At 41.8% G+C, this 13,328-nt stretch overlaps 1 protein-coding gene across 1 annotated transcript in view; it reads right to left on the reverse strand.

Annotated features, from left to right (window-relative positions):
- MOSMO (modulator of smoothened) overlaps positions 1-7,884 on the reverse strand; it is a 31,365-nt gene extending 23,481 nt beyond the window's left edge. Inside the window, exon 1 of the mRNA XM_062503431.1 lies at positions 7,779-7,884. Coding sequence (XP_062359415.1) covers positions 7,779-7,884 — 106 coding nt within the window. The remainder of the gene's footprint in view (positions 1-7,778) is intronic.
- Between the last annotated feature and the right edge of the window lie 5,444 nt (positions 7,885-13,328).

The raw sequence follows: 13,328 nt of genomic DNA on the forward strand, positions 1-13,328 counted from the left end.
TAGGAAAAACCCAAAAGCTTCCCACTGAGAAGGGATATAACTTATGACCATTGATTCCATATAGATCCCTAGAGAATCAGGCCAATATGAGTGCTTTGCCAGTGTAGCTTGTTTCCCTTCTCCTTAAAATAGACACATACCCTGCACAGATCCTCTTCTTGGCCATATCTCCAGTTTTTCAGATCTGTGTATATCTCCATCAGTCAGAGGCTTGGGGAAGAAAAGTGAAATTGAGCAAAGCAGCTGGAGCATACATAAGGGGATTGCTGAAAAATTATCAAAGAACTTTTCTCCTGCATATAGCCCTTACTAATAACAAACTCTGTCAATTACTAAATCTGTAGGCACTCTGAATTACAATAATAACTTACAACTAGGTACTAAGAAAATTATTTTTAAATTTAAAATTGTATGAACAACAGATTTTAAATAATCTTATAGTTTTCCCAAATTACTTTGTAGAAGAATAAAACAGCCTCCATATTGTATTTGTTCCACCATACTACAAACATCATTTTGTATCTGTTTCTAAAATAGATAGCAGCATTTATTCTCTGTGAAGTTCAATATACTTCCTCATCCATGAGTCACTCCAGTTACATTCTTCTGAAATACAAAGGTTTCAACGACTGATGGAAAAGGATTCAAGAAAGAGGTGAAGAACTCCTGCCTAAGATGAAAATCCTACACACTGCACAGCACTGCATGAAAATAAATGGGAAAAAGTTGAGCTGTTGTGAAGTACCTATGAAAAAAAAAGTAGGTCAAGCTTAAAAGTTTGACCTACTGATCTTCTTTGCTTTGGCAAAAGCACAAATGGAGTTTACATTATGCTGCTCATATGTAAGTGCTGGCTGGAAACTAAATGATACAAATGTTTTTAATAAGCCCCAGCCATTAACAAGATTCCTATTTTTTATTATTTCAGACAACTTTAAATTTTTGTTTTGCAGTACACACTTATTGAATCTTTACTTTTAAGATTCATACATTTCAGTGACGCTTGTGTTGATTTTGGTGTAAGTTTGTGGCAACAAATGTAACACACACACCTCAAATAAGGTCTAAATTGATTAAAAAACCAGAGGAAACTCAGGTAACTTCCTGAAGCCACAAAGCTGAAGTTCCAACAAGGCACCTTTCCCACAGACAAACCATCTGTGTATAAAGCAGCTTTACTGTCACATACTTCTGGAGTAAAGCACAGGAGAGACAGAAAACAAATCTGTATATGCACATACTGAATAGAATTTAGTTCCATAGGAACTGTGCACACTGCTGGTAAGTAAATAAAAAAGTTATTCCAAACATCTAAAACTCAAGTACCTTATCTAAAGCACCTACGATTAGAAAAGACAAATGAAATGCATGTTATTCTGTGATTGTTCCCTTTAGGTTAATAAAGTAAAACTGTGATAGGAAACAAAAGTTAAAAACAAAATTAGAGCTTTGCTGTTAATGCTTATAGAAGTTACTGTGATAAAGATACCACCTCTGTCTAACAGAGCAAGAAACTGGGGTATTACCACAATAACTTACCAACATCCAAAGTCAGTCATGCCAGATGCTAGATTTGAAAGTTACTGGTTCCAAGATCTGTACTCTATAATCAGGTATTTCTTACCTAACTCTAATTAGAGAGTGAGGAATTCAACAGGATTTGGTGGAAAGCAAACTAACAGTTTCGTACCTTCACATGCTAAAGAGAAAACAAAATGTGCACCTAACAGAAGCAGCATAAGTTTGTGTTTGTTAAAAAGCATATGTATAACATCAGTTCCTCTATGGACAAAAACAATTGGCTCTCTCATGTCTTCTCTGGCAGGCTCAAATAACCAGGCTGACACAGCTCTTTCATGAGATTCTTCCTACACATAAAACAGTTCCATATGTTTAAATGCTGAGTGGTTGAATAAGCACAAATTTAATTCATTACAACAATGCCTTTCTATTGATTTTTCTTGTGCCTTAAGGCCCAGTCGATTACAGAACCCAAGCACAATTCAAACACTCTGCTTTGTCACATTTTCACATCCACTTGAAAGACATCTACAGACACAAAGTAGAATGGAAATGTTCCTTTTAAAGATGGCACTGACCCTTCCTGTGCAGGCAGACCCATTAACAGGCTGCTCTTATTAGATTATATGGGCTTCAAAATCTTGTTCTTGTTTGGGTTCGGTATTGTTGTTTTTTAAGGCATTGGCAACATCTCTGAAATGCAGGTGCTGCTGGCACGGCCTGCATCTCAGAAGTAGGAGGTCCTCATCCCTCATTGTGGGGATCAGCAACACATCACAATCCACCACCAGCTCTACATCCTTCCTCACACACCTGGGAACATCCATCAAAGAAATGTGTTTTCCTGAAAATTATGTCTTAGAATCTCATTTTAACACTCTGATGCTCAGATGTGTTCAGAGATTGCTTTTCAGCACTCACCTCTAGGACCTGATGGGACATAAATCTTCATTCTCTGTATCATCCTCCTTTTTTTTTGTATTCTCAGCATACAATCCAAACAGGTTCATGAAAGGGCAAATAACTTCTCCTGTCACAGTCACTACATGATAGCACAAAAAACATTAGGAAAAAGTAATTTTGTAGAATTGCTTCCTATCATGTCCCATCACTTTCTCCTGAGAAAAGCTGGGAGATGCACACTGTTTTTTTTTTTGAGTATATTGCAAGGTGCTTGACAAATGATCACCAGAACCCTTTTACAGACAGTTTTTGAAAAGCCAACTAGCTACACATCACAGAAACAACAGAATCTCCTTCAGAGGACAGCACAATGGCTGCTCTATACCAGGACTTGTCCTCAGGGGAGCATTGTACATGAACAGTTTCTCAGCACAGGCCCCAAAGGGCAGAAGTCACTGGTAATATGCCATACTGACTTTTACATGTCACTACTATTTGAGCAGACAACTTCATTTAGAACAATAATGGCAGCTGGAACTCAAGTTTACACCCTCTTTAAGTTGTGGACAATTTATTTATTTTATCTGTTCTATTCTATTTAGAAGTACTGTTTCATTTGAGCAGCTTCATGTGATCTGGGGTTTATTCCATGTGCAGGTCAGTGCTCCAATTACAGAAATATATTTCAGTGGTCTCAAGGTCAGAAGGAGCCAGGAATCATTGCTTGGTTATACTATCTGTGATAGTTTGTTGGGATTATGCTGACCCCAACAAAGCAACAGTTCCTGTTAGAACCATGAAACAAAATTCCTCAGGAAGAGCATGACATGCAGATGAATAACACTGAACATCAGTAATTTTCCAGTAAGTACTGGACACCTTATTCCACAGGAGCAGGGAGTTAACTGCCTCAGGGAGAATGGCCTGCTGCACAGAGCCTGCTCTTCTGCCACTAAAATCATCCTTCACAAATAAAAATGCAACTGAGTATGCAAACCCCAAGAACTATACACAACACTTCAGAAATACATAGAAAGGCAGCACTGAGACAATTTTAAATAAACGTCATATTCCAGATCTATAATACATTCTCACACTGTTACTGCACAGCAAGATACAGACAGCAATTTAAATGAAAAGCATAATTCCTAACACAAGTGACCCTGACACTTTAGTCATAGATGCAAGATGAAATTGGAAGCTCTGCTGAACACAGACATGGCCCAGGTCAGCTCTGTTGGGCTTATGCTGAGTGGCCTGGCCACAGCATTCTACTGTGTTCCCTCGTGACCTATGGGTCAGCATATGAGGATGTGATGTATCCTTGCTTTAGGAGTTACCCATCAGTTAAGCACCCCTAAATCCTGACATCCATGTTAACTTAATGACTGCTATAAAAAGGGTACACGTTGTTCTGTAAATTGGAATCAAATGAACAATCATGCTACATAGGAAGGGATGACTAAGCCATATAAACAAACTGATATAGCTTAGCTTTCTGAAAGGAGATTTTACTTGATTAAATTATTCCCCTGAATTACTTGACCTATCCTAAACCCCATAAAAGCATTTCAAGTTGTCAACCCCCCATATGTACAGCTTTTAACATCTCTAATTTCAACTGTGCATACTATTCATACCATTTTTCCTATAAAAGAGAGCTGCAGCTAGAGCTGCCTCTATTAACTTTCCTTCCCTACTGAAGACAAAATATCAAAATCATTAAAGACCATCCCACACACACACACAAAAAAAAAGGAACATATGGAGACAAAACTATCAGCTTATAAAAGTTCTTTGCAGAAGTGTAGAGATACAGGGACAAAATTCCTTCCTACTTAAAGCAGTGGTACTTTAGGCACTGGCTTAAATTAAAGCCAGCTCTGTCCTTTTTTCTCAGAGTGTCAGTTTGATAAGAAAAGGCAGTCAGTGCAAGAATACTGAGCAGCCACTGGTTTTCAGACTGGAGTTATCAGTGTTCCGTACTTGCACAGCAAGAATAACAAAACCTCACTGAGAACTCAATGTTTAGAAAAATCCATTGAATTTTCATCTTTCCTTCACCATCTTAAAGATGTATGAAATATCTGATACCAAGTTAATGAACGATTCTTACAAAAGTACATAAAAAAGAAGTGCCCAACAGAGACTTGGACCCATGTTCACAAAGGCGTAGTTCCTCTAAAGAGAGATAAGCATCTGAGACCTTCAGTAACCTCAGTTGCATTCCTTTGCTGATAATTGCTGCAGAGAAATTTTTATAGCCAACATTTTTCAAATGACTATAAAACTTACCTTCAAGAGTAAGATTTAGGAGACTAATCAGCCCTTCTATATTGATTTTAAAAAAATATCGAAAACTATCTAGACTTTTTCAGAGAAGCATTAAAGCCAGTGATTTATGTTGCTATCCAATTTAGCTGAAACTCATCACTATCTCTGGAGTAAGAGGTACATATTGTTTAGCATCCAAATAAGAACAGATTTTTTTTTCTTCCTGAAACATAAGCCCAGGCTCCCAAACTCAGTGGCTGTAAACAGCTCTGAATGAGCCAATGTAGTGCTGCCTTCCCAGGTTTGCCAAGACCTCTGTTCTCTGCCATCCTCAAACAGCTGCAGCACTGAGGAGACCAGGCTGTTCCACACTGCCTTTCAGAACCCCCAGGACAGCAGCCAAGCAGAGAAACACTATTACTCCTCTTTCTCCTCGGTACTAGGCTGATTTGTAGAAGCAGAATCTAGAATAACTCCCACAGGAGATGAACCTAAGAACACAGAGATAAAGCAAAGAAATATTTTATTTTTCCAAACAGCTCCTTTCACCAGCTGAGCGCAGGATGCTCCATAAAAAACCTGCTTCTTAGTGGCACATATGGAATCTGGGTGCCTTGGATGTGCTCCAAGCACAGTAGTCTGCTGAGAGTCCCTGAATGTCACCAGCAGCTGGGACAGGTTTTAGCATCAGGGCTGTGCCCTCCTGTGCCATATCTCTCCCCAGCAGTCTCTGGGTAATGAATAAAGCATTCACCTCAGAATTCAGGACTACAGGAAGTCCTTGGTTCAGTGGGCATCTCCACACTTCCTTTCTTTACAGTTTGGGCAAACAACTCATTTTAGAAGGTCTAAGCACTAGAAGCACACATTTGTATTGCTTTTAAGCACAACTCTTATAATAATGCATTGAATCCGATATCAATAAAAATTTACAAGAGTCATTAAGGGTGGCAGCTAGCTCTCCTTTATGGTTTTATCAAGACAACAATTTGTTTCAAAATAGAGCAAAGGAAAAAAAAAAGCTTAGGTCTGTCAAAACATTCTTTGACTGGCGAAGTCCTTCAGAAAAATCCATACAGATTTCATGTTTGGAACCTAATTAAAAGTAAAACTGTTAGTTGCCCCTCAGAAATGGCAGATTATTCTTAAGTCATAATCTACTAAGTAACTAAGAAATGACAGCTGCTTAAAATATTTTAGGAAACAATTTTTGAATCACAAAGAGATATAAAACATTTTTGTTTACAAAGAATCTAATGGACTGTGCTTAGTTCCCAAAGGACTGTTTTTTCCATGAGCACTTTTTTCAGAATAGCTTTTTTGTTATCCCCTTTCTATACATGCAGAGAGAATCCAACATCTTACAAATTGATTACACAAGATCTGCTAACATGAGGCAGAACTTCAGAAAGATATATTTAAATATTTGAAATTAATACTATTTTATTTGACTTCAAGCCCCTGAAGAAGGGCTCATTACCACAGCACTGCTGATAGGTGGAAATATAAGAGGAAAGAACAAACTGTTTTATCTAGCCATAGGCAGGAAAATCATCACAATTAGCTACAGGAGGAACAGGGAAGTCACTCAGGGAGTTCCTGAAGGCTGCTCTTTGGGAAGGGACTCGTTCCTTTCCTCTGAACCAGGTAGGAAAGTCCAAGCTCTAGACTAGGTAATTAGAAGCAAATAAAATAAGCCATAAGTACAGTCTGGTCAGAGTACAGTCACCAATCCCAAATATTTTTTAATACTTTACTTCATTAGAATAAAGGAAACGTGACACAATTTGAACCAGTTCAACCGTTCCCATGCATTGAGCATTAGGCATGGAAGATGCAAGCCATATGAAGAGAATTTTTCAAACCTTCTGCAAGAATTTTTTACAGAAGTGTTTACAGCCAGACCAGTTTTCTCTGTACTAACCTGTGGTTTGCTTGGAAATCATAAGTTTAGGAAAAATCACTGAATCTCCAGAATTGATAGAGACATAGAAGGATCATCAAGTCCAAGTCGTGGCTTTGCACAGGACAGCCCCAAAAATCACACCATGTGCCTGAGAGCATTGTCCAAACACTTCTTGAACACACACAGGCTTAATGCTGTGACCATTGCCCTGGAGAGCTTGGTCAGTGTCCGATCACCCTCTGATACCCAGCCTAAACCTCCCCTGGCACAGCTTCATGCTGTTCCCTCGGGTCCAGTGACCAGTCAAAGTGGTTAAGTTAGTTTCATCTGTTTGCAGTAAGGATAGCTTCCTTTCCTGACAAGGAGCTTTGGGATCCTCTGGGACATGAGATCAAAGAACTGCCCTCCTCCTGTTCTGTCTCCCTGCTCCACTGATCAGAACGTGCAGGTCTTTATCAACAGACTGAAATAAATTGTTCATAGACAATTGCATCATTAGTAAAAAGACAGATGCCCAAATCCTTGTTCTTGTAAAGAAAACAATGTCACATTCTAAAATAAAAAACACATGGGATCTCGGTTTAAAAGCTGATAAAAATCAGCATACAGGAACTATTCAGGGGAGAGAGGGAAAGGATGAAGGAAAGCAAGAACTTCGCCGCAACAAAGGAAACGTCAGTGTAGTACGAAAGACTCCAAACCTGTCGCAAACTAAGCGGAGACAGATCTCAATTCCATGTCCAAGGTGACGGCACCTGGGGGGCACAGACAGGGATGCTGCTCTGGCCCTCAGCTTTCCAGAGTCAGAACGAGCTCGGGGTTTTGCAGGACCCCTCGGGAGACCGGGCTCCGCCGAGGCAGCCGGGAGGCACCGCCGGGAGGCACCGCCGGGAGCTCTGCCCGGGGCCGGGGTCGCACCAGCTCCCCCCCACCGCTTCACTCGCCGCCGCCCCGGGGGAGCAGCCCCAGGAGCCCCCGGGACGCGGCCCAGGCGCTCTTCGGCCCCGCGGCCAGCAGCCCCCGAGGCTGGCCTCCCATCGGCGCCTCACGCCAGCCCCACCGCCGCCCCGGGCCCCGCAGCCCGCCCGTCCCCGAGCCCCCCGGGCGCCGCAGGAGCCCTCTCCCGGCCACCTGCCGCACGCTGCCGGCGGGTCCCGCCGCCGGCCGCCCTCACCCGCGGACTCGCCGGTGTTGATCCAGTCCGGGTTCGCCAGGCTGGCGATGGCGAAGATGTCGGCAGCCAGGAAGAGGCATCCTGAGATGATGGTCAGTTTGTCCATCTCCTCCGGCTCCGGCGGCACCCGGCTCCGGCCTCCGCCCGGCTCCCACAGCGGGCCCGGGCCGGGGGCGCCTCACGGCCGTGGCTCCATGGGCCCCGCGCCGCGCTCGGCGGCGGCGGCAGGAACGGACCCCGGACGGCGCCGGAAGCGAACCCGGCGGGCGGGGGGGGCGGCGGCCGCTCCGGAAGGGGAACCCGCGGTCCCCGGCGCGCGCCCCGGGTGGGGCGGGGCTTCCCTCGGGGGCGGGGCCGGTTCTGGGGGGCGGGACATCTCCGGGGCCTCGGCTGCTCTCTCCGGGCAGCGCGGGGCGGGGCCTGCCCCTGATGGGCGGAACCGACTGGGGAGGTGAGGGCGGGGTTAGCCCCCGGTGGGCGGGGAAAGGGGCGGGCTCGGGTGAAAGGCGGGAGCCCGAGGGGCGGGGCCGAGCGCCGTCGGTGGGTGTGGCCGGGGAGGGGGCGGGGCATATGGCCAGGGTGGGGCGGGCGGGGCCTCGGGGCGGGTCTGTCGTGAGGGGCGGGCGGAGCCCACGGGCCCCGCCCGGCTCGGGCCCAGGGAGACCTAACGCTAGGCTCGACCTTCGCGGCCCTCGCGTATCGCGATCCCCAGAGGTGTTTTGGAACCGGTAATGAGCCTCTTGGTCAGTACCAGGGGCTGAGGAACGACCACAGGTCTGTGTTCACAAAAACGCGCCTTCTATTTCTCTTTATCCTTTTGCAAGACTGGGCGTAAGCTGAAATTCCAGAGCTGCTTCTGTAGTACTGATGAGAGCAGAGGACGTGGAAGGACTGAGGTTTGGCGGCTGTGAAGCCCCTCAGGAGCGCTACACAAGCGTTGTGTCTGTGCCCTGTCTTTGAAAGAAAATCTAATTAATTGTAAGTGGAAATCTCACCCAAATACAGCCATTTTTGATGGCATGCTTTTCCATGGATTCAGCTATACAGAACTGTGGGGAATCTGTAGCCAGAAAATGAACAATGCACTAAATGTGGGAAACCAGCCCGGTTTTGGCCACAATAGCTCTGTGCCTTTGATCCTGTCATTCTGGTATGGGAATGTTGCAGTAAAAGAACCAAACAGCCCCCACATCTACAGGTACTTGGAAAATATCTAATTGTTTGCAGTTTTTTCCTTTCAACAGTGAACACCCACCCGTTTTTTCCAGAGCAGCACAACTGGTCCATATGGAACATACCGGGAAGCCAAGAGGGCAATTGCCTGTGCTGTTTATTTTTATGTAAGTATTTTACATAGATGGCAGACTGTAGAAACAAAATGGAGATATCAGTAATCTTAAAGTGTTCAACAGCAATCAGTAGGATTTGTTATTTGGAGGACAAGCCCTGTACTTACCTCCCATTGAAATCGCCTATACTTGACAAATTTTCTTAAGGGTGGAGAAAATGATAAGGCTTTTGACGAAAAATAACTGAAATTATTCCCTCTAAACCAGAAAAAATTGCTGCATGGAAGAAACAGTGATTTGAAAAATCCATTTGCTGTAGGCATGCAGTATTTTCTTGAAGTCCTTGATAGCTGGAAACTCCTCTATTCTGTTATTTTGTGCCCTGTTCCCTACCTTCCCTGAATATGTTGCTGTTAGTAATGAATACTTAAACAACAGCACTGTGTCACTCCTTCTCTTGGCAAAATGTGTGGCTTTTAAAGAAATAAGTTTCTAAATAAAAAAAACTATTTTCAGGGTGTTTATTTGCAGGAAGCAAGTTTATGGAGTCTTTTGGCACCAACTCAGCATACAATGCCAGTCTAAAGAAGTCACTAAGGATGAGAGGCTTAACTGTTTGGATACTTAAGAATGGGGACAGCACCTTCTCAAATGTCTCCTTAAACATTTTATTGAATAATGGTATCACTCTTTCAGCTAGTAAAGGTTTCCTCTCACTTTTCAAAGGGCAGTAGACAGCACTTGAAAACCTCTCTGAGCACATAGATTGCAGCACTGATGGCAGAGATTGGGATGGCTGAACAAAGATTAGCCCTCACAATGGTACAGGATGGGCCATATCTCCAGATAACAAGCCTTGTTGAAAAAAGCTGCAGCTAATGATGGAAAACTAAAACCAGGTAAAAAGAACCAATATTGATATTAAAATTTAATTGCATTGAAAATATCCTTTTTCTGCATTTATGCTCTGAGCCTGTCTCTGATTTATTTACACTTACACAGATCAAAAGAAACTAGCACACACTGTATAAAGCTCAGTGCCAGCATTCCACTATGATCTTAAAATAGCTGATATGGTGCCTGTTCCATAATCAGATCAAGATTTAAGTCTATACATTGTTCTCCAGCAAAAACAGATTTCCTATTAACCAGCAGATTTTTTCCAAAAAATATTTTGACTATTACCTTTATGTAGCAACTAGACTTGAATAATATAATTCTTTATTCAGTGCATTATTGTCCAATTTCTTTCTACACATAACACAAATCTTCACATGGCTTGAAATTAATTTGCCTTATTGTTTGCTTTTTATTTCTCTTTATTACACAGAGTAGTTACAACATGGCAATAGACTAATCTCTGTGCTTTAAAAATCCACACAGGTGTTCATTTGCTAAATGTTTTAAACCTGAAATGAACCATATCAGAACTAGCAGACTATTACCAGTTATTAAAGATTTCTTGTGGAACATCTGACACCTGTATTAAACTTGAAATTGAAAGCTCTGTAAATGTGAGTGCTTCACAAGGGTCCCCAGCCCAATTACATTAAACTCATGAACTGTAGTTTGGGGATGATACTGTGCTATGGTAATTCCCAGCATGAAATTGTCTCTTAACATTGAAATCTATGAAGCGAAGACTGGAGCGTAATGAAGTAATTTAGAAATTTACTGGCTGTACAGTGAAAATGCATATATTTAAATTAGAACAATTTTCCTAGCAGTGCTTTTATAGCTTGGGCAGTTCTTCCTTCAGAATTTCAAGCACCAGGAAGAAACATCTACTTGCTTGATGAAATAAAAACCATCAAGTGGTGGTCTTAGCCTTTTCTTAGGAAAAAGGCTTTGTACTTTGGAACTGAGTATAAAAATCAGTGGAAAAATCTAGAGCATAAATTTCAACTAAATACTTATTATTTTCTTAGGACATTATAGCATTCATCCATTCCCTGAAAAACAAAACCAAAAACCTTTGATATACAAAAGTATATATATGATACTGATTTGGTTGGTTTGTTTGCATTTGATGCTTTTGGGGTTTTTCCCCCCCCATCTCTAATTAGAATACTAATCATTGAATATTAGGAATATGCACCACTGAAAATAAGTAGTTCTATTTGCAACAATTTGAAGAAGGCAAACTTCAAAAGCATTTTCAGTAAAAGCTACAAGGAATCAAATTATTTACAGTGTGTGATGTGTTTGATTTACTGCAGCAAGTACAGAAAGGCTTAAAGTGAGTTGAGGACTTGTAACATTGTGCCTTTGCACCTGATTTTAGCTTTTGGAACCAAAAGAAACAAGCTGAGCATGCTTCATGTAGCACCTGGATCTAACTCAGCACATGCCCCATGCAAAAAAAAAAAAAAATAAACCAAAACCACCAAACAGCTGAATTTGTTGAATTCCTGTTTAGGTTGAACATACTTGTTTAGGACCTGAGGTGTAAAATTTTGCAAAAAATGTAATATATTGTAGAAACTCCATCTCTTAATGATACCACAAGCAGGATGCTTTTTTTGGCATTAATACCAATGCACAAAGTATGGGGCTTGAGAAAAGTTAAGATGCACAAATGCACTACTTAGGTGCTTTTATTGAATTCTTTTTGTTTGTTTGTTTTTTTCCTTTATGGACTTTTTTTTTCCTCAGCTGATTAAGATGAGTATAATCTGTAAAGTTTCAAACTGGAATCCAAACGAACAATTTTATTGTTGCTTGTAGAGTGAACGAGCTGGTGCCACTCTGCTGAATTTAGGAGGAGGTAGAAATTAACAGAGCTAGTGGGAGGTACTAGTGTCTTAAAATCCCAAAATTACTCACCAAACTGGCACGGAGGCATGCATGTCCTATTCTCCATGCCAGCAAGAAGAAACAGGGTTACATGGTATGTGTATATCTCCTCAAAATAACTTCTTGTACCATTGAAGGTATTTCCATAAAAATCTTCAATGGCTGCTTCCTGCTGGAATGCCTCAGCTCTTGCAGGAACCTCTTGCTTAGCACCTGGCCTCTCCTGACAATCAAAGGTGTGCCTGTGTTGGTTGTTTTGACATTTCCCTTCCTGCCTCTTCTGTGAGCATAAATTCTGGCTGGCCATAAAATGCCTGAAGTCAGAGGCCATGTCCGTTTGTAATGGCCACACATCAAGACAACTACAAGCAGCTGATGATACCAACATGGAACTGTTGCTACAATCCTGTAAAAAACTTATTTCTTAATCACTTGAATACCTGACAGTGGTTAAAGACTAGGATTTTTAAAATTAAACAGGAAAATAAAAAAACACTTTTCGTGAGAGCCATGGAATACAGCTTTTAAGAATGCATTGCTCTCAGTACTAAGGGTGGTCCATACACTCACTAGAATTAATCTAGATGGGTTACAAGGCAGTTCCAAGTTTTCCTGAGGCACAGTTTTAACAGAAGTAGGGGAAGGAACAGAAGTATTAAAATGAGATAATTAGGCTAGAACATCAGAAAGGAAGCTCACACAGCAAGGGGCTTTCCAGGAGATTAAACCTTTATGTTTGAATAAATCATTAACTACACTGAAGGAGCAGAAAAAGAAGAGCTTGCTTTTCTGTTGACTGAGCAAAGAGAAAGACTAAAGGAAAGTGTATACAAGGGACAACAGACAATAGAACGTTTGATACTAGAGGAACTTGTCTTTAGAACAAGTGTTTTGAAAAAAAAATGAAGATCCCATGACTAGCTAACTAAATGGCTATGGGAATTACTACATGTTCAAGTAATAGCATGCTGTGTATTTCCAGTGTGAGTGAAAACACTGAGGATGAAGATGTCACTGAGTCCAGTAGTGATGATGATATAGCCTTGGATACTTTTCAGTATAAATCTTCACAGTTAGTGCTGTGAGTTCACTCACGTTACCAGCAATATCCAAAATTTGGCAAATATCTGATAAAGGCCAGACACTTGAATAGGCACAGTGTGATGCTGTACTCCATAATGATGCTGGTGCACTGTGCAATGCTATGTTCAAAGCCAGTGGAGTTTGACCTCCTTCATGCTGAGACCCCTTCCCCTTCCTCCTGCCCTTCTGTATCACATGCATCCTGTCTCTAAGACAGCTCAGAATTTAGCTTCTTCAAACCCTAAATTTCTTATGATGTATTGTAACCGTTTTCTTTTAATATATGCCTAGACTTAAAAAAAAATTATATCCTGTGAGATTTCAAATTATGTATTAGCTATATATGGATAATCCCCTCAAAGACATCTTCAGTACTACTTGT

This window comes from Cinclus cinclus, chromosome 16 (assembly GCF_963662255.1).
Source record: "Cinclus cinclus chromosome 16, bCinCin1.1, whole genome shotgun sequence".
In the NCBI taxonomy this organism is placed as follows: domain Eukaryota; kingdom Metazoa; phylum Chordata; class Aves; order Passeriformes; family Cinclidae; genus Cinclus; species Cinclus cinclus.